Source organism: Lactuca saligna, chromosome 6 (genome assembly GCF_052625555.1).
Source record: "Lactuca saligna cultivar CGN05327 chromosome 6, ASM5262555v1, whole genome shotgun sequence".
Taxonomy (NCBI): domain Eukaryota; kingdom Viridiplantae; phylum Streptophyta; class Magnoliopsida; order Asterales; family Asteraceae; genus Lactuca; species Lactuca saligna.
The window spans coordinates 168,296,825-168,319,263 of record NC_136422.1 but is presented as its reverse complement, the minus strand read 5'-3'; the positions used below and the strand labels follow the sequence as shown (position 1 = coordinate 168,319,263).

General features: G+C 32.0%; 1 protein-coding gene across 3 annotated transcripts; it reads left to right on the top strand.

Moving 5' to 3' along the window:
• The first annotated feature begins 15,656 nt into the window (after positions 1-15,656).
• Positions 15,657-20,679, top strand: LOC145000701 (putative ubiquitin-like-specific protease 2B). Of its 3 annotated transcripts, none has more exons than XM_078959964.1 (16): positions 15,657-16,115; positions 16,528-16,742; positions 16,823-16,910; positions 17,026-17,075; positions 17,149-17,352; positions 17,435-17,510; positions 17,632-17,743; positions 17,879-17,929; positions 18,086-18,217; positions 18,348-18,548; positions 18,622-18,677; positions 18,766-18,862; positions 18,935-19,025; positions 19,146-19,265; positions 19,486-19,884; positions 19,997-20,679. In XM_078959964.1, the coding sequence occupies exons 1-16, from the start codon at positions 15,992-15,994 to the stop codon at positions 20,495-20,497; spliced, it is 2,517 nt and encodes an 838-aa protein (XP_078816090.1). In that variant the 5' UTR covers positions 15,657-15,991; the 3' UTR covers positions 20,498-20,679. The 3 variants fall into 3 exon arrangements, with proteins under 3 accessions (XP_078816090.1, XP_078816089.1, XP_078816091.1); XM_078959963.1 differs by having other exon boundaries at positions 16,823-16,919; XM_078959965.1 differs by having other exon boundaries at positions 15,658-16,115; positions 16,823-16,892.
• The last annotated feature ends 1,760 nt before the right edge of the window (positions 20,680-22,439 follow it).

The following is a 22,439-nucleotide window of genomic DNA, read 5'->3' as shown; positions in this document are numbered from 1 at the left end:
ATTGGATGGCATATTAAAGATACTCACGATTAAAGCAGGAGAATTGGAGTTAAGGTGAGAATGTGTATAAACATTCATTTTTTAGTGTTGCGTTTCTTGATTTTCGTTAAAATGGTTTAACCATGTTCTCTAAATAGAATTTTTTATAGCAAACCCAAAAGTAAGCAAGGATAAATATTATACTGATCCAATTGAAAAAGATGTTCTTGATGGTAAGAATATGTAGAGGAGGCCAATTATTATCTCCTTCTATTGATTCTATTAAAAAGTGGGTATTAATTAGGGTTTTGTTATGGAAATAGAAATTTCATGGTGGAATACAAGCTCAAAAGCAGTTGGGACTAAGATGTTCTTGATCATGAGAATGTGAACACAGGTTAGGAAACTAGATGTTCAACTTTGGGTACCATATTTTAATTTATTTGACTTATCGGTCTTTTACTATTAATTTTAAACTCTCTTGATTGATCCCTATTTATTTAGAAAAACAAGAGAATCGATGGTGGGTGTTGTTGGAAATACATGTTGGTGGGGTTTAAGTTCATCATCAACTGATTTTACCAGGGTAGGAGGTTATTCAATACTTCTACTATTTTGTTTTTATTAAAAGATCAAGATACATTTACTATACATATATTGATTTAAATAGAAGTATAAAATTAATTATATGTACTTTGATATATTAAAATTTAATCTGTTAAATTTTTACTAATTACTTCCTTTTATTTCTTGCCAACCAAACGTGTTATAGATTATGATTCATTAACTATCCAATTTCTTTATTGCGATTTCATTCCTTCCGAGCACCCTTTTAGTCCCATTCCTGAATTATAGTTCTTCCAAGTTGAAAGATTTTTTTGGTAAATGTTGGTTACAGGGATATCATTATGTTTGTGTAATTTCAGCAATACAAATGGTAGCTATGGGAGCTTACATTAGATCAACCATCTCTTAGCCTACTAGGTGACATATATGAGGCTGGAACAATATGGGTAGTTTAAAACATCATTGGTAATTTGTTTAATCGTGTTTGACATGTGAAATCAGATCAACATTTGACATTTTATAAAATTTGATGGTCATTATCGAATGTGGAATGGTTATGGTTATTGCAAGGAGCAACAATATTACAAACTTATTCACCATTTGCAGAGGAAAGAAATCTTAGTCACTTATATGAAAAAGGAGATGCAATATCAATCGTTTTTAATGTGTTTAAGAGAAATTGGTTTATTAACAAAGCATGAGTGAGATAATTTTTTTCTAGAAATATGCAAAGATTAAGTAGATGCAGTGAGAGAGAATTTTATTAACGAAGCATGCTAGAGATAATTTTTTTAAGAGTGTGATGTTGATCTCTTTAACATCACATCTTTCACAATTGTGTAATTATATGTTGATGTTGATTTCATTTTAACGTAAAAATATGCATGCTACTTTATTTTTTAACCAACAATAAAATGCTATTTTTATTTTTTTAGAGAAAAAACAGCATTATTCATGCTACTTTCATTTTTAAGGTAAAAAGAGCATGATATTTTTAAGCCAACAATAGCATGCTACTTCCATTTCTAAGCCACAATTAACATGCTACATTCATTTTTAAGCAAAATAACATTCTAATTTTCTTTTTAAACCAACAAAAACATGTACTTTCATTTTTAGGGATAAATTAGCATGTTAATCTCATTTTTAGGGAAAATATGGCATCCTACTTTCATTTTTAAGGAAAAAGAGCATGGTGCTTTCATTATTAACCCAACAATAGCATGCTACTTTCATTTTATGGAAAAAATAACATGCTACTCTCTTTTTTAAGCCAAAAATAACACGTTACTTCCTTTTTTCAGTGAAAAGTATCATTCTAATTTTATTTTTAAATGAACAATAAGATGTTCCGTTTATTTTTAGGGTAAAAATGTAATGTTATTTTCATTTTTAATGTAAAAAAAGTTCATGGTACTATCATGCTCAAGCCAATAATAGCATGATACTTTTATCTCTATGCAATAAATAGCAAGCTACTTTCATTTTTCAGGAAAAAAAATAACATTTGACTTTTATTTTAAATGAACAATAACATGCTACCTTCTAATATTTAGCATCCTACTTTTATATTCTCTTATTACATGCAACATTGTACTGTGAAAAAGTCATACAATTTAGAAAATTTGTGACAATCATCAATCATGAGTCAAGTCAAGTCATCAAGTCAAGCCGGTCAACTCGATTAAACCTTGTGTATTAGGGTTTGTGTTATGTTCATACTGTATAACTTGCTATATTAATGGGAAAACATCACTTGAGAAAAGTCTTGTGTTAAAAATTTCCTAAGCCCTAGTGCTAATCAATGAACTAAACTAATAAAAAAACATGTTGCATACTCATTGGGAGTGTGTGGGATCCTTAACCATGACTTAACGGGGCTCAAGAAACTTGCTTAGCGGAGCCAAACACTCACAAATGCCACACTTGAAATCTCTCTCAAATATCTCTTTGTATGAGAAATCTCTCCAAGAATGTCAAATCTCTCCCAAATCTCTCCAAGTATGTGAAATCTCTCTCAAATATCTCTTTGTATGAGAAATCTCTCCAAGAATGTCAAATCTCTCCCAAATCTGTCCAAGTATGTGAAATCTCTCTCAAATATCTCTCTGTATGAGAAATCTCTCCAAGAATATCAAATCTCTCCCAAATCTCTCCAAGTATGTAAAATCTCTCCCAAATCTCTCTCCAAAGTTTCCCGTAACTTTTTAGAATCATTCGGGTCATTCCGACGCTTAACCGTGTCAAAAACGGCTTAAAACGGGGTAAAAACGAGAAAAATAGACATTAGGAACCGAAACCTCTCGAGAAGAGAGAAGCTTCTTAGGACCCGAAGGTCCTCTTAGGGACTGAGAGCAAGGAGGAGCCGAACCCTCCTGAACCGAACCGAACCTCGCCCTGGAAGAACCGAAACCGAACCCTGCTTAAGAGGAACCGAACCGAACCTCGCCCTAGAAGAACCGAAACCGAACCCCGCTTAAGAGGAACCGAACCTCAGCCTAGGGACCGAGAGGTCTCGCTGGGAATGCCTTTCTTCCCGGTTTTCGCGTAGTTTTGCATTTAAGGCCCGTTTTTAATTATTTTAACGCGGGATTGTCACCCAAAATCATATTTTAACATAATAAACTCTAAATATTCATAATTTAAACATATTTTTATGAAAATCATTATCTAAATAATAAAGATCTAATGGGGAATTTATTTAAGGTGGAGTGTTGACTTTGCCTTAACCTATGATACAAGCAACCACCCCACACCCACTCTATGACCAGCCATACCTCCCCACCTTACCTATGTCACTTCAATGTCCCCTTACACTCAAATTTCACTCACTCCCACGTTTTTTGAGCTGGAACAAACAACCACACTCCTCATTTTCTCTCATTTCTCTCATTCCACTAAGTAACAAACACCACTTTTCTCTCAAACTTTTTCTACACAAATTTTCGAGATTCAAGGCTGATTTCAAGTGTTCTTCCACTCTTAGTAAGTAAAAATTCATTCTCCCTATTATTATTTCACTTCCTTCTACTCAAATCTTTGATTGCTTACACAAACTCCATAACTATAATGTCAGATTCTCGAAAACCTTCAAGGCATCTCCAAGTCTTCTTGAATTAAACACTTCCATTCTTCAACAATCATCTACTGAAATCACTTAAGGTGAGTTCATACCCCTACATTTTCATGTTTTCTCAAGTTTTCAGGGGGGGAATACAAGTTAAAACATCAAGAACATAACTAAATATTTCTAACAGCCTTCATCAGAAAAGTTCAAATCCATTCACGAACTGTTTTGGGCATCTTAAACATTTTTGTTTTCAAACATGTACAAGGTGCAAATAGTTCAAGTTTGTAGCTTTAAAATGACTACTTGCACATCTCCATACGATTTTTCTACAATTTATGGTGATTTTTACAAAACTGCCTATCATTTCAAACAACAATCCGGACCAGTCTGTGATTATGGACTTTTTCACCCAAGTTGGAGGTCATTAAAAATCATGATAAAAATTATGAGTAAACTAGACACATTTTGTGAACTCTCAGAATTTACGGATCTAGTTTTCGACTTTGTATGATTTTTCTATGATTTTTCCAAAACAGGGCAGAATGGCTAAAGTTAGCCAACAGCATGTAAATATCATAACACTTTGTATTATGTTGAGCAAAGTGTATAATCATAAGTTCTAATATTTGAATGTGTTTCCTTGTTAGTTTATCATTATGAACTGAAACTAAGTCATTCATATTAAATATTATTCATTCATTTTAGAACACGTATTATGTAACTATAAAAAGTATAGTTTGATCAATTCACAACACTAATACATTTCCATAAACGAATTCATACATATTACATACATTTTAGATAAACTATAATAGGTATAGTTTATGATACATCACTCAACACACTCGTACAAAAAGGGTACATTCATACAAGAAAGATTTATATCCACACACATTCCACGTAAACTTGTTAACCTATGTTGTGAGACTCTCTCTCTCTCCCCGTACGTCTGAGTGCGGGATATAATTCCTGGTAGTTATAATCAGAATCTCCTTGAGGGAGAACGTGATACTTGTATATAGATCTATATTGGGTTTGACACCCCACACCTTGCTGCTAGCTACAGTGGGACCTGCAGGTCTACGGATGACAAATGTCATTTCATTTTCGCGACGCCTGAGAAACGTTGTGGCAGGTTTACATAGTCACAGTATGATTATAGCGACTCACCTAGGGAGTTAACAATTCATAAAGTTTACGAGATTTCATAAAACCGAAGTAGGTTTTAGGTTGATTAAAAATTTACTTTCCATATCATTTTAAACTCACGACATTTCTACTAAGTAATGATGATTTCTTATACATTTTGGTCTTTGGTTATAAGGCTACATTTTACGGATTTCAAGGAAAATATCGGATTTTTCTGAAACAAACGCGACATTTACATGTGAAAGACTTCTACTAAGTTTATTAATAAAAGCTTATGAACTCACCAACCTTTGTGTTGACACTTTTCAAACAACTTGTATTCTCAGGAAAACACTAAACAAGTAATCAAGTGCTTTTGAGGATGGGACGTTAAGGCGTCAAACTTTTCATATTTTGTCAACATATTGTAATTGATTTTGAAACATGTAATTCATACAAGTGATGTAACTTTTTCAATTATATATATGTTGGTTGTGTTTGCTTAAATTACTATTGAAATTGTGGTTATGATACTATACATGAAGTCCTACACCCCCGGACGTTTCCGCCATCCTTGGTTTGGGGGTGTGACAGAATTTCATGAACTATGACTTATGAAGGATGGTAACTCTTGGTTATCCTTCAATGTTCCTATAGGACTTTAAATTTTACTAGCAAAAGTTTAAGGTTTTTGTTAACTATTTTTTAAAGCGGGAATTGGTGCATTGGATGTGATTTGTTATGCATGAACAAAGTGTGTAGTGTAGATAATATTCGAGTTGTGACCGATTTGGAAAACAAATGGTTCGACTGATTTGGAAACGATGTACATGTAGCTTTGTTAGATTATCTTATGTTTCAGGTTTTTTAGAAAAACATTAGGGTACTATCGTGTATGATTGTGGTAGTTATCTTGAGTATATCAAATTTTAACGATGGATAATTTCATCTCATTAAAATGTCAATTTACAATCTAAATACTATTCCTTTTTATTTCATTTTTTTTAATTCTTAGTTTTTATTTATATATATAAATTTAAATTTTGTTGTTTATTATTTAAGCAAATCACTTATTATATTAGGTATTATAACTATTTTAAGTTGTCAAACCGTGGATTCCACGGGTCATAACCTACTATATATATATATATATATATATATATATATATATATATATATATATATATATATATATATATATTATTTTGTATATAATTTAACAAGTATTAAAAAAAAAGTTGGTCAATAGAAATATGAGAGAGGGTGAGGGAATGAGCTCCCTCAGTCAAGGTTAGGGATGAGCATAGGGGGTACCCACCTTAATTATTTGGAACCGGAACCGGAACCGGCGGTTCCTAAAATGTTGGAACTGGGACCGGAACCGTCGGGTAGCAGTTCCACTAGCGGCTACCCGATTCGTTAAATTTATTAAATTTTAAAACATTTAAAACTATATCTATGAGTTAGCATTCAAAGCATTGAAGTCCATAGTTAAACAAATATTTCTATAAGTTAGAATTTAACTTGAAACGCATAGTAACTTATGTCTATTATCTATAAATTCATTTTAAAAATTGATAATTTATTTTCAAAATGAAAATTATATAAGGATATTTAAAAGTTCAAAACAAATTATTTAAAATTCTATAATTTTAAATGACGTTATTCTGGAAGATATTATATAACGTATATGATTATGATATATATATATATATATATATATATATATATATATATATATATATATTGTTGGATTAGTGTCTAAGTCCATAACTATTTTGGTATGTACTTGATCCGATGGTGCATGATCTTTTTGGGTTGCCTTCACCAAAGCAACTTGATTGGAGAAATAAATAAAGAGAGAAAGGTTATTATGATTTATTAATATGTTATAAGAATAATATATTAAAGGAGAAATCATATTTGTTTAATTAATATTGGTCAATAATTAATTAGGAATTAATTTTGTGATCAAGTGTAATTAATTAAACTAGAGGGGCTGATTTGTAATTATGTGATAGTTACAAAATAAGGTAAGGATTATCTTATTATTAGGTTGGACAAATTTAAGGTGATAAGGCCTTAGAATTCGACTATGATAAGGATTCAAGGATTATCTTATGGGTTGCTTTGTGGATAAGCAACTAGATAAGGATAATGACTGAAATCCTATCTCTACACCTATATAAAGACCCTAAGGCTTATGAATTCGTGTATCCCTTCCCAAGGAGTCCTAAGGATGAATTCTAACCTCTCTCCTCTCTCTTTATACCTTCTCCATTTGCTCTTGGTGTTTGTAAGCCATTAGAGGAGTGACACTTGTGACTCTAAGCATTCCAAAGTCAATTCAAGGAGGAATTAGGATTGTTATTGCTACATAACAATCAAGGTAACATCTTAAACCTAATTATATGTTAATATCGATTTCCATATGCTAGAATTAGGGTTTATAATCTTGGATTTAAAGCATGTACAATAGAGAAACCTAGATCCAAGCATTAGGGTTTGTATGAGCATATAGGATGTCTTATGACCAAAACCCATCAATGGTATCAGAGCCTAGGATGGTTTCAATTGTATTGATGCATTGTATACCTAAAAAATTCGATTTTTGATGTTTTAGAGGCTGGACTCGCCGATTCCATAGCTGAACTCGCCGAGTCTAGGGTGACTCGACGAGTCAACTCGTCAGATAATGATTATCTCGGGATTTCTTGCTGTTTTTGCATATGGATAGTTACCTTATCATGTTAGATCAATATAAATCCGATTTTATGATATATATGACTATATTCTTGATCTAATTAAAGATAATTATCAATTAATAAGATAATTGTTTCCTTATAAGATAATTGATTAATTATTTTGAGTAAATTGATAAATTGTTTTGCAAGAAATCATTAAACAAATCAAATATGGATAATTATGTAATTAAATGTTAGTTTAGATTATTTGTTATTTGATCCTTGTTGTTATGAAAAGTTTCATATTTTTCCCTTTAGGTTTTATAGTTTAAATTTGAACCCAAAAGTTTTGTTGTTTTAAAATTTAAATAGTTAAAACCCTAATGTTTTGAAAAAGGTTTCAAAACTTGCCCTCAAGTTTTGGAATTTAAAAGTTGATTAAAAGTTAATTAGGAATGTTAACTTCTAAAACCCTAGTAATGTTTTGAAAAGTTCAAATACACCCTTATGGTTTTATTAATTAATTAAGGAGTATAATTAAAAGAGATTTAATAAATCCATAAAAGTTTAGGTTAACCATTTAATTGAATTAAAAGTGTAATTGTTAAAGTTAACCACATAGTATTTTAAAAGTATAAAATGCACCCTATACTATATATAACATTAAAAGTATAACATTATATATATGTATGAGTAAAAGTCAGTCTTACCGTTAGTAGGCCTCATTCACGAAGCTGGTCTATAAGGGGTGTTTAAGGAAATTGCCTATAAAATGGCGATTGAATGGGTATCCACTCTTACCCACTGCACTTTTGACTAGTGGAGGGTCGTTAGCCGAACGGGTAGGATAGGACGAAACCTTCCATTATAAGTATAATGAAATACAAAGTAACTAAATGTTTTGCAAATTCCCAATCTTAGTTACTTAGGCAAAAGTGAATTGATGCAATTCCATGAAATTACACTTTGTGCCCTTACAAAGACGTTAGTGGAGCGTGTGTGGTTTACCGGCACATTAAATGGTTCTAAGCAAAGGTAGCAAAGGGTGACTTAATGTTTGTCATAGTTCGGTGGAGCGTGTGTGGTTTACCGGCACATCGAATAGGTGATTGTAACATGTGAGGGCACCATGTAAGTTTGCATGGTGATTCACACCCGCTTTGTGATCCTCGGCATCCCAGTCACAAACAAGAGGGGCATATCGAGATTTAAACATGCCATTGAAAGTTCAATGAATCTCAAAGGATCTAGGAGTTTTCATAGATTTAAAACTTAAATTTCTTTTTTGTTTTTCGTGGTGGAAATTAGTGAATCGTCATTCACTTACCTTAAAATATTCTGCAATTAGGGTTACGGCATCCCTCTCCCGAGTTGTAGAATATTGTGTTGGGTCCTAGCCTTAGTATTTCATTTGGGTGATTTACTAAGGACTCAATCTATCAACTAACTTGAATTCGTTTTTCTCCCATTTTGTAGATGTCAAAGTTCGACAACTATGGTCTTCCCAAATCCCGTGGAACAAGAATTCCACATGAAGATGATATTCCACGATTCGATCAAGGAACGAGAGATCATGCTTCACTTCCTCGTCCTCCTCCAATTATTCTCCCTAACCCACAAGTTCAAAGGCTTGAAAAGTTCAAGATCACTCAAGCCCTTTTGGCAAGTGAACATAAAGAAGGAAAGTCGGTGTGTGCACACGTCCTAGGGATGAAGTCACACTGTTGGGATCCGTTGTCTGTGAGGAAATGGATGATGATTGGGTTCTTCAGTCACTTCCTAACTCATATAGTGAGTTCGTAAGAGAGTACTATATGATGAACCGCGACGTGACCCTTATAGATCTCACCTATATGCTTATTGCTGCTGAATCAGCAATGGTTTGACGCAATAGAAAAGCAAAGTTGATTGGTGAATCTGCCTTCGAGACTTCTATGGATATAGACAATGGCAATGAAAGACATGCTATGATTGAAAAGATTGATCATAAAAGAAAGGCGATGTCTGAAGTAGTTCCATGTCCTGTTCCAAAAAGAGTCAATTTGCTTTTATTGCCAAGAGAAGGGGCATTGGAGACGAAGCTGCCCTATTTACATAAGAGATCTAAGAGATGGGAGAGTCGAAACGTATGGCTCTAATTTAGGTAAAATCCATTGACTAACTCTTTTAAGCTTCATTCTAGATTCTGAATACATAATGTGATAAGATTACAATTGATGTTTTGAAGGATCGAAGAAAAGAAAAGAAGCTTAAGGGAAGAAGTGAGCAGTATCTAACTGTGAAGGAATGGATTTCGATCGCGTTTCTCGAAGATTAGATTCTTGAGCTACTACTTAGAGTTAGAATTAGATTGTTAAGAAAGATGTATTAGCATAAGTTTTTCAATGAGTTGCAATGTAAGGACAAATTTTTCCGCAATAAAATAAATTTTGATTTTAAATTTTATTTATTTATCCTTACAATGGCGTGTATGAAAAATTAATGTTAAAATTATTAGCAATAATGGATTTGTTTCTTATTGTGTTATGGAAATTCAAGAATTTACCAAATAGGGAGAGTTTCTCATCGCCCAAGTTTCAATTGGACAGAAACTTGGAATCATGCAACTTGGTTGCACGATGAATGAGAAATTTCATATTTTGGAAATTAGACTAATTCATTGACAAAGTGTCAAGTGAAGGACTAGGAGATCAAGTACACAAAGTTGCATGTTGATTAAAGTTCACCATAAGAGTAACAAAGATATTCGTCATGATTTACAAAAGGTTTAGTAAATATGATTACACTTACAAGATTAAGTGTAATTCTGAATTGATTAAAGGGTTTAGATCAATAGTAGAACGAATAAGAAGAATCAAGTAGGCAGAAAGATAAAAGTTTCTCCATTCTAAGAAGAAGGGAGAGTAGCTTTTATGCTTTATGATAGATCTTAATGATTAAGAACCATATCTCAATTGATCCTCTAAGTGAGTCTTAGTACAATTGTATGTTTAAGAAGAGGAATCAAGGATTGAAGAAATGGTTAAATCAAGAAGTCTATCATACTTCGTTGCAATAACAAGTCTTAAAGTTAAGATTGTGACAATTAGTGAAAAGTATTAAAGGTTTATAACATTCATCAAATGTGGAAAGTTGTGATGTCTTGAATAAGATAAAGACCGACTAGGACCAATTTATGAAGTGTTTTGATAAAAACTACACTAACTCTTGAATATTTGATTGTCAACAAATGTTTATTGACAAGAGAATCTTATATGTCAAGGAGTCAGTGGGAGTCTTAATGGTCTTGAAAGGTTTCAAGAACAAATCAAATAAACCTTATCGATCATCACTAGCACACGAGTTGAGGTTTACAACCTATCGTGTTGACATTATTTTGTTTCTGTGTTGTTTCCAATTGAGTTAATTATGCATGTGAGTTCTATGAGTTCTCATTTTGAACGCATAAAAGGCAAAGCACCTTAATCAATGAAAGGTACATTGATAGGAAAAGGTGAGCTGCTTAACTACTTGGAAGACGTGGTGGGCAGCTGTACTACCATAAGGCAAGAAATCAAGATTAAGAAAGTTCGGTCCATATGAGTTTGAATTTGTTGTAAACCTTGGTTTTAACAAATTCACATGGATAGGAACAAATACACCATTTAAATCTAAGTGTCATAAGTTTTCCTCCTTCATGAAAATGATTGTGAGGAAATGCTTTCACTAAGAAAGATTTTAAAAAGATAGTAATTGTAAAGTTGCATTCTCGAATTAAATTATGGTTACGGTATCTCTTTCCATGATTTGAATTGTGAGGTTTGGCAATTAGTCTTAATTGTTTAAGACACACATATGAACTATCTAAGGCAAAGGTGTATAAGTTCAAGAAGCCTTGATAAAAGATTATCAAAGCACTAAGTATTAGAAACATGGACTTAAGAAATTCAACAGGTATTGTCTTTCTGAAAGTTAAGATGTTTATGAATACATGTCGAAGCTAGTGGGAGCATAAGTGTTATGTTTTATAGTAATCATCATGATAGTGGGAGCATAAAAGTTATGATTGTATGATTATTATGGAAAGTTTTGCAAGTTGACAATATTAATTATAGAAAAACAAGAGTTATACCTTGTTAAGTTGTAAGGGTTGTATAGTTGTTTTGCTATAATTAAGGGAGAGAATATTATGCTTCATTTCAAATCTAAAGGATTAGGTTGTGAAACGTTAATAGATTTAGTCAAAGGTACATAGTGTGTTCTTAAAATTTCGATTATGATTACGGCATTCCTCTTCACAATTCGAATTTTGAGAACATAGCAAATAAAACATTGTCCATCGTGTCCCATACGCTTCGGGTATAGGATCGATTGCAAATGCTTTAATGTTTGACCATTCTTAAATTTTCCAAATGTCTAGCGCATTTAGAGGGAAAAGGGACTAGAATCGGTTTTGACTAAAATAATTAAACAACTATCAAAGAACAATCCAAAGTTCGACGAGGATTGGTTACTTGTGAGTAGTTGGAAGCATGGTATTGGATGGACCATATTGACATTATTATGAATAGATAAGATTCTGTTAATAATGAGTTGTCATATGGAAAATATGGAAGCGTGTCCATATTGGGAATTGAATATTGAAAATCTATGTCTAGATTAGAAACTTTTATGCAAAAGGATGTTTAAAGGAATGTACTTTGAGTGAGAGACATCATATCTAAGGAATTGTCGTGTAACAATCTCCGATAGAATATTTTGTAATATCATTGGCAATAGTCTTTGTGACTTTGGTGCAGTGACATTACGAAAGAATCATTGCATAGAATGTTAGAATCTAGCATATTCTATAAGTAGCAAGAATTTGATATTCTTTCACTTATGAAAAAGGATTTGGAGTTGTGAAATGAGAATGATTGGAAATGTGTTCAATTTGATCTATTTCACAAAGTAAGAACCGTAGGTAAACATTGTGTGCATGCTAAAAGCATGGGACAAGTGTTATAATTCAAGTAAGAAGTTGATTACCCGAAACGACAAATAATGAGTAATCGATATGGTGATAAATAAAAGGAGTTTTATTTATACTCAAAGGTTTGAGGCCATATGGGATTAGTATTATTCTTGTGTTTCACTTTGCATGTTTTGACTTCCAGAATAATTGAGTTTATTAAGAATAATCGAATTATTCGAACGGGCCACAGTCGTTCATATGTTGGAAGTAGGTATGAATGAAGACTGTCGTGAATTGGTGTGTGGATTGTCTAAAAGAGTATTATACATAAGCAAATGTTTGCTGCAACGTTCATGAGTGCTTATGAATATGAATTTAAACATTGGATTAAACCCACGCTCACTTTGATCACTCCATGAATTATATCACGAGTGATTGGTGAGACGATAACATCTTATATTCTTGAAACTGAGATGTGTGAGTTGTATCTTGCTAATCGGTTGCACATTGATAATATGTAAACGCACTAGTAACTTGGTGTTATAAAACATATTGTTGTGTGTGATTTGGTTAGTGAGTGCAAGCAAGCATTGTATCAAAGTTTATCCGTTCCTTTTATCCAAAGAAGGATAAAAGCGATATCTTTTGGGCCCCTCGATGGTTTAGTGATGACAAACGTAAATGCTCGGCCGGGCTAGGGCTAATTTGATTTGTTCAATTAGTCAGTCGTCATAAATCATAAATCGAGATATATTACAAAAAGAATGGTTTGAAATCATATCTCATATGATATCTAGAATGGAGGAATATATGATCCCTTATCTAAGGACACGTGTATCTGATAGGATCAGAGTTGACAGCGGCTTTGGAAAGCTACGATTGCAGATCAGGATTTGAAGTCATACGCATAATAGTTATTAGACTTATCCAAGTGGGAGACTGTTGGATTAGTGTCTAAGTCCATAACTATTTTGGTATGTACTTGACCCGATGGTGCATGGTCCTTTTGGGTTGCCTTCACCAAAGCAACTTGATTAGAGAAATAAATAAAGAGAGAAAGGTTATTATGATTTATTAATATGTTATAAGAATGATATATTAAAGGAGAAATCATATTTGTTTAATTAATATTGGTCAATAATTAATTAGGAATTAATTTTGTGATCAAGTGTAATTAATTAAACTAGAGGGGCTGATTTGTAATTATGTGATAGTTACAAAATAAGGTAAGGATTATCTTATTATTAGGTTGGACGAATTTAAGGTGATAAGGCCTTAGAATTCGACTATGATAAGGATTCAAGGATTATCTTATGGGTTGCTTTGTGGATAAGCAACTAGATAAGGATAATGATTGAAACCCTATCTCTACACTTATATAAAGACCCTAAGGCTCATGAATTCGTGTATCCCTTCCCAATGAGTCCTAAGGATGAATTCTAACCTCTCTCCTCTCTCTTTATACCTTCTCTATTTGCTCTTGGTGTTTGTAAGCCATTAGAGGAGTGACACTTGTGACTCTAAGCATTCCAAAGTCAATTCAAGGAGGAATTAGGATTGTTATTGCTACATAACAATCAAGGTAACATCTTAAACCTAATTATATGTTAATATCGATTTCCATATGCTAGAATTAGGGTTTATAGTCTTGGATTTAAAGCATGTACAATAGAGAAACCTAGATCCAAGCATTAAGGTTTGTATGAGCATATATGATGTCTTATGACCAAAACCCATCATATATATATATATATATATATATATATATATATATATATATATATATATATATATATATATATATATATATATATATAGGGTTAGGTTCATTTGAGACCACTTATATTTTGTGAGACCGTGAGACGTATTTTTTATTTATTTTTATTTTTTTTAGTTAATTCAAGTTCCGAAAATAATATTTAAAAAAAGAATTTTTGGATTTTTCCATTTATTTTGCATTTTAAAATTATTTTTTAGAATATGTACAGTGTAATATTCTATTAGAATATTTCATGTATTTTTCAAAAAAAACGAGATTTTTTTATTTATTTTTTATTTTTTTTAGTTAATTCAAGTTCCGAAAATAATATTTAAAAAAAAGAATTTTTGATTTTTCCATTTATTTTGCATTTTAAAATTATTGTTTTAGAATATGTACAGTGTAATATTCTATTAGAATATTTCACGTATTTTTCAAAAAAAAAAAAAGGATTTTATTTATTTATTTTTTATTTTTTTAGTTAATTCAAGTTCCGAAAATAATATTTAATTTTTTTTTTAGATTTTTCCATTTATTTTGCATTTTAAAATTATTTTTTAGAATATATTAGTGTAATATTCTATTAGAATATTTCACGTATTTTTTAAAAAAAAAAAAAACGAGATTTTTTTTTTAGTTAATTCAAGTTTCGAAAATAATATTTAAACAAATAAGTTTTGGATTTTTTCATTTATTTTGCATTTTAAAATTATTTTTAGATTTGATCTCACGGTCTCACAAAATTATAATGGTCTCAAATTTTAAAACATTTAAAACTATATATATGAGTTAGCATTTAAAGAATTGAAGTTCATAGTTAAACAAATATTTCTATAAGTTAGAATTTAACTTGAAAGGCATAGTAACTTATATCTATTATCTATAAATTCATTTTTAAAAATTGATAATTTATTTTCAAAATGAAAATTATATAAGGATATTTAAAGGTTCAAAACAAATTATTTAAAATTCTATAATTTTAAATGATGTTATTCTAGAAGATATTATATAACGTATATGATTGTGATATATATATATATATATATATATATATATATATATATATATATATATATATATATATATATATATATATATATAGCGGTTCCGGCGGGTACCTAACGGGTAGCGGTTCCGTAAAAATGAAAACCGTAACCATTTAAGGCGGGTTCGATTCTAGAACCGGCAGTTCCGAGGCAGTTCTGGCTCCGAAAGCGGGTACCCAATTTCGCTGCTCATCCCTAGTCAAGGTGCGGTGTTCAGCATAGAGGGAAAGCTTCCCTTACCCTTTACTTCGCCCACACCGTTCGACCTAGGTTACTTTCCCTTTAAATTATTATTATTATTATTATTATTATTATTATTATTATATATATATATATATATATATATATATATATATATATATATATATATATATATATATATATATATATATATATATATATATATATATATATATATATATATATATTAACCAAATGATTTTTTTTATAAAGTGCATAGAAATTCACCATTTTTAATTTTACCATTTAACCGGTCATTATCCCTGCCTTTTTTCTCTTCTTTGCAGCTCGAACGGCACCACAAGACGTTGCTCTCAATTTCACTTTCTTTGTGTTAGTTGCTCCGATCATCCTCTTTTCTAATTACCATCATACCTTCCGGAAGATCAAATCCGATAACTCAGTTTCTTAAACCCCTATATTTCCCCCCAATTCGCTCTATTATTGCTCCGTCATCAGGACTGTCGGAGAAAACCCTAATTTTGGTTGCCCACTTTTGGAAAATTCATTCATCCTTTCGCTTACTCCGAGAACTTTGGTGTATTTATAATGCGATATACAGTTTGAGATATGAATACCGATTGAATGATGAATTTCGAAACTCTTGATTTGAAAGAAGAGTCCGATGTTCCTGAACCTGCTGTTAGAATTATGAGCAAGGTAGAAAACTTGAATGATACCGTTGACCAGTGTACATTCATGGAGACTAGTAAGTTCTCGCTTCTTAAATTCATATATGTTGGTGATCTATGTGTTCTTGAACTTGATTTATGGCTTATTCGTGGTAGTATGTGTTACTTCCGCGTTTAACTAGAGATGCAATTTGACGTTTGAGCTCAAACAGATAGATTTTCAACTTTGAAATTCTATTATTGAATTTTTTTCTTTGTGAAAAAATATTATGCTAACTTTAGAAAAGAAAAACAAAGACTGATGGCATCGTTTGTGGTTTGCTTTATACAGAGACCCTGCTATTGTCTCATTTCTGTAAATATATGTTCCTGGTGGAGATTAATCATCGTCCATGTTTGTATTTCAATGCAATCAACATTAAACTGTCAGCAAAGATGATCTTCTTCTGCTTGATTGGTACCTTATTCATATGATGTTACTTTTTGCAGAACAATTCCCTGAACCCGATTTAGAAAAAATTGAAGATGAGGCAATGCCTGATTCAGTTGATGCTATTAGTGTTATCCAAGAACCTCCTGTATGTCATTCAGGATCTGAAATTAATCTATCTGGACCAGATGTTAATGCAGTCCCTGAAGCAGAGATTCTTGTATGCACTGCATCAGCTTTACCTAGCAACTGCAACTTAAACTCATCAGAACCTGTACGTGTTAATGATTCTCCTTTAAAATCCAAAAGTCCATAAATGTTGAAGCTTGCTAACATAAACTGATCTGGCTGTAGGATGAGGCAGCTAATGTGGATCCACATGAACATGGAAGTCTGTATCAGAGATCTTTGTCAACTTCTTGTGGTATTGCTGAAGATGATGGTTATTGTTGTATCTTTTTACTCTTCAACATGACAATCTTTTGGTTCCATATGTTACTGGTTTAATGAACCTTGATTTATTCATTTAAATGTTAAAAAAAATTCTTTCCTGTCAGGTGTTTTCTTCGGATCACCTTCAGATCATTGCACACATGAGTTGGAAATGGTGAGCACTCTTTTGACTGATGTTTCAATTGTGGATTGTCTTTCACTTTTAGTATTCTTTTTAATGATTACAGGACACCGAAGATTTAACAGTCATCTTCTATCCTGATCATATGGTGTATGGTGATAGTTATTGTACAGATTGTGTTTTAACTTTCACCAGCAGTTGCATCAAAATAGAGGGTTCAGGTTCAACTCTAGATGGAGATGACAAAATCTTTAAATTACAATGGGATGTTCAAGATTTAGTTCATATCAAATCTCATTGGTATGAGCTGGTAAGCCCACAATGAGCTTTTAACATTATGTATCTCCTTATTCTTTAGGGTTTGGAATTATTGTACCTTGAATTTTATGCAGGTTGAGATGGCAATGGTGACCATTCATGTACTTACTGAAGATACATTACAGCCTGAAAATGTTGAATGCACTTCAGGTTAGATAATCATTATTTTATTTTTTTGTGAAAATGTTTTCATATTGTTTTACTTGTCCAATTTTCAATTAAAGAATAATTATACGTCTGTTTTATGTGATTCTTCTTTTATGTAATTCAGGGACTGAGTTGAAGTTTGCAATTATGGGCACCAACTGGTTTGGGAAACAAGAAGCAATCACAACTTTAAATGTTGCATACAAAACTTTATGGAGCAGTATGCTTGAGTTAGAGTGAGTTTTCTTGGCAACAACATCTTTGAATTTTCGGTTTTTTATCCTTTGAATTATCATCATTCTTGATCTTTATTTCATGAAATCAGTCATTTATTTGAATCTTAATTAAGTAACTTGGTATACTTGTTGCAGGGACACTGTTCTTGGACAAATCAAAGCACCTTTTACAAAGTATTTTCCCAAGTAAGTGCAAAAAGATTTCTTTTGGCAAAGTTTCATATCAATTTTGATCCTTGTGTTAACTTTAACAGCCCTTTTGTTAAATTAATAAATATGACTGTTTTGCCCTTATCATCATTATCTGATTCTTGGATTTTATATTTCATTGGATGATTGCAGCTTTGACCAGCCTTTTGAAGAAGTTATATATCCAAAAGGGGATGTTGATGCTGTTTCCATTAGTAAGAGAGATGTTGATTTGCTGCTACCAGACACATTTGTCAATGACACCATCATTGACTTTTATGTCAAGTATGTTTATCTTACTTATTTGATTGAATAAATTACTTTCATAACAATCCATATTACAAATATAAAAACTTAAATCAGACTAGAAGTCATTACATATGAAATTGTATTCTAAATTTCTACCTGATGACAGATACTTGAAGAACAAAATCAGGCCTGAAGAGAGACAGAGGTTTCATTTTTTCAATAGTTTTTTCTTCCGGAAGCTAGCTGACCCAGAAAAAGAACCTCTTGATGCCCTTGAAGGGAAAACAGCTTTTCAACGCGTAAGAAAGTGGACACGAAAAGTTAATCTTTTTGAGAAAGATTTTGTCTTTATTCCTGTAAATTACAAGTAAGTTGGAAATCAGTTTGCTTTCTAGACATTTCGTTTGAGCAAGATGACAATTTTGTCTGTTGTTTGACAGCTATCATTGGAGTCTTATTGTGATGTGTCATCTTGGGGAAGTCGCGACATACAAGGGTATATCTGTCATTTCTCTTTGACATCTTCATGTATATTATGAGGCATGGTTATCCCTTTTTTTCTAATGTCATAATCTGGTTTATAGATGAAGAAGATGTAACTGAGTGGACTAAAGTGCCATGTGTTCTGCATATGGATCCTATCAGAGGTAGTCATACTGGCTTGAAAGGTCTTATGCAAAGGTAACAGTTTTTTTACTATATAAACATTTTATTTTATTTTTAAATTATAAACCTTTAAATATGCCATTCTAGCTATCTGAAAGAAGAGTGGAAAGGGAGGCAGCAGGAGGCATCTGAAGATATATCTTCAAGATTCGATAATCTACGCTTTATTTCACTTGAGGTATTATCTGGATAAATGATGTTTCAAAAATATTTGAGAAATGAAAAGGAAAAATATATGAGGGCAAAATTGTGAATTTGTATTAAATTCTAAAATCTGAATTTTGTGTTGTTTTTGCAGTTACCACAGCAGCCGAATTCATTCGACTGTGGTTTATTCTTGCTCCATTATGTAGAACTTTTCTTGGAGCAAGCCCCGATTAATTTTAATCCATTTAAAATCACAAAAAGTGTCCACTTTGTAAGTAAAAATGTTTGTTATTATTTATATTATTACTAAAATCAATGGTAAATTAGAAATTGAAACCTTTTTTCAAGGTTTCATATCTTCGGAAACAAATAAGGACCAAAATTGAAAAAGGTTGTGTTTTTAGATTAAATGTCGGAACTCAGAAAGCAGAGGGACCATTTATGTAAAAATGAATAATATAAGTGAGCTGTTATTTGTGAATGTGACTCAGCTAAATACGGATTGGTTTCCACCTGCTGATGCATCCTTGAAAAGGGTGGTTATCCAGAGACTGGTGTATGATCTCCTACAACAACCTTACGATGAAGCTGAAGCTCCATCATCCATGGCTGCCAATAACGCGACAACAGCTGTCAATTTCTTTGGAGAGATGCAGAGACACCACAACAGTCCTTCAAGAAATGGTCAAACTTCTGGAGCAGCAGATGCTGATGATGGAATTGAAATTTCATTGTTGCCATCATTATCTATAACAAGTGATGTGGAAGTGGATCCCACCATATCTTTAAAACCCGGATTTGACCAAGGATCCTTTTTGGGCATGCGGTTTCCTTCTTTTAATGAGACAACATTTGATGGCTACAAAAATTCCCTCGTACCACCAATCCAGGTATTTATAAATTATAAATTATTATTCTGTTTGGAAGGGGAAAACAGTCATTTAGACCCATCTCATTTTTGTATAACCAAGTTGGTGTGTAAATTGGTTTCTTGAAACACAGGAAGATGTGGAAACCAGTGTTGGAGAATTTGTTTATGCTCCAATCGGAATCGGAATCGGACAAGAGAACGGAATCACACCCGAAGTCACTGGTTTGCAGTATTCATCTCAAGATATCGAGCATCAAAACAAGTTTGAAACATCACCGGAAACATCGATTTCTGGGTGCGAAGATTCATTGGAAATCATGAATGGGAGGAGCAATGGGAATGGAAATGATGAACAACTCAACTTCAAAGAGATAAGAGACGAACAAAGATTGCCATTGATGGATCCTGTCGAGATGCTCGATGGAAACTGTGATGCCGATGCCGATGTCGGTGGTCTTACTTTCTCTTTACATCATCGTTCTGAAATGGAAACGGAAACGGAAACGGAAATGGAAACGAACGGATGTATTGGGTCTGGTGAGTCGTCTGGAATGGAATCGGATGAGCAGCATCCTGCCAAAAGGATTCGGACAACGGAATCGTTTGTTGAAGGTGGGTCTGCTTGTAATTGAATCTAGGGTCTATTTTGGAAGAGTCGAGATATGTAGAAGCAATTAGAAAGCACATTCAAAACTCAAAACGCATATATATTGTTACTTAGATGGTGTCACTTTTATCTTGGAATGGTCTATTTGTTTGATTAAGAAATATAGATTGTTTAACGTGTTTTGATGATGAAAAATTATTCTTTTCAGTTTTCTCCCTCATGGAAATGGTAAACATGCTTTTAAAGTTTACAAATCATATGTATATATTATGTGGCACGTCACGTTTATTTGAATTGAAGATTAATCAAAAAAGATTTTGGGATGAGTTTATTATGAATAAAAATATAATTAAAACTTAAAAGCAAAGATATAATACTTTATATTCAGTTTTAATTTAACATCCAGATCAGTTATGTATATACATAGCTATCCAGAGTAAAATACAAACTCTTGTATCAAACCCTAAATTTACAATTTTTAATGTAAAGCTCATGGAAGGTAACATATAATGGTCATGAGTTGCATGAGTTTGTACCCTAGGGGGTGATGTCATAAAAAATAAAAACCACACTTTTTTCTCCACCATATAGTTTTTATCACAAAAGTGTGCCACATTTTTTTTTTTAACAATATAATTTAAATAAAAGCTTCAATTTTAATAAAAAAATAACATTTCATTACTTATTAAAAACATAACATGAAATTAAAAGTCCTGCATACTTAGAAAATAAAAATAACTAGAAATTTTAAACTTACAATCATAAAAAAACACACAACCGATTAAAAATAATTAGAACGCATTCTTATTTTCTTGATGGTACACTTTTAGAGTTTTCTTTAAAATCACTTCATCATTTTCTCTAATTTTCCATCGACGTTTATGTTGTTATACAAATCATTAAACAACATTACTTTCTTGTTTGTCTTTCCCCATTTGGAGTAGATTTGTTGTTTTACACGATACTTTGGAAGCTTCGTTTCTTTGTGGAACCTTTTTGTAACCCGCCTCCAAAAAATGGTCATGTTTTTTGTCTTTTCTTATCTTCGCATCTTCTGAAATATCAATCCATGATTGTGACAATACTAACACTTCTTTGGGTTCCCATCATTTGGCCGCCGTCTTCTCTTTCTTTTATTTGGTGTTGAGTGGGTTGGGTTTCGCGAACGATTTCGGGTTCGGTATCGGAATCGAAAATGGATGTTTGAGTTTCTTGAACAAGTCTGGTTGAGACAAAAACTCAAATCCATGTCGGGTACGGTTTGTGGTTGTTTTTGTGTTTATGTTTGTGTTGATCGTTGTGGGAATTGGTGCGGATAATACAATAGCATACCGCTATAGTGATAAAACGGAGACAAATAAATCTCCTATTGATCATAAGATCATCTTGGGGTTGGGGGTTTCTAGAGGATTTTTTTGGTTGTATAGGTTGTTGAAAGAAAACATGTCGAGAGTTTTTTTGAAAAAAAAAATGTGAAAAATAGAAGAATTGGATTGAAGTTTTGTAAATTAAGGTTGTGTAGTTTTATTTATAGATAAAAAAATTTAAAAAAAAATCGAATTTAAAAAAATGATTGTTCAATGTTGGGAAAAGAGGAAGCAAGAGAGAGAAAGATGCAACAAAAACTAATGGCAAGACTATAGACAAAACTGCGGGGTGGACGAGATCTTCCCCCCTCTGTTGTGGATATCTACTCGTATCATTTGATTTTTTTAGTTTTATTTTTATTTTTGAACTTTTTGATCATTTGAAATTTTCTTTTGTGAATGTTCATTTTTTCTAATTTAAAAAAAAATAAAACCTTGTGTATTACTAGAAGATTACCTATAAAAAAGGATAAATAACCAAAAATGAAAATTCTAATAAAATATGAGAGTAATTTTTTTTTTTTCTGAAAAAATAACTTGAGTCTAAAAAAAAAAGTTAGGTTTTTTTACATAATCAACCTAAAAAAAAAAAACAGCAAA

Bases quoted from the DNA above. Each gene is read 5' to 3' on its own strand.
- LOC145000701 (XM_078959963.1), top strand. From the start codon at position 15,992: ATGATGAATTTCGAAACTCTTGATTTGAAAGAAGAGTCCGATGTTCCT. The intron at 18,678-18,765 runs GTATATCTGTCA...TCTGGTTTATAG, and splicing joins GGAAGTCGCGACATACAAGG to ATGAAGAAGATGTAACTGAG. The intron at 18,863-18,934 runs GTAACAGTTTTT...ATGCCATTCTAG, and splicing joins TTGAAAGGTCTTATGCAAAG to CTATCTGAAAGAAGAGTGGA.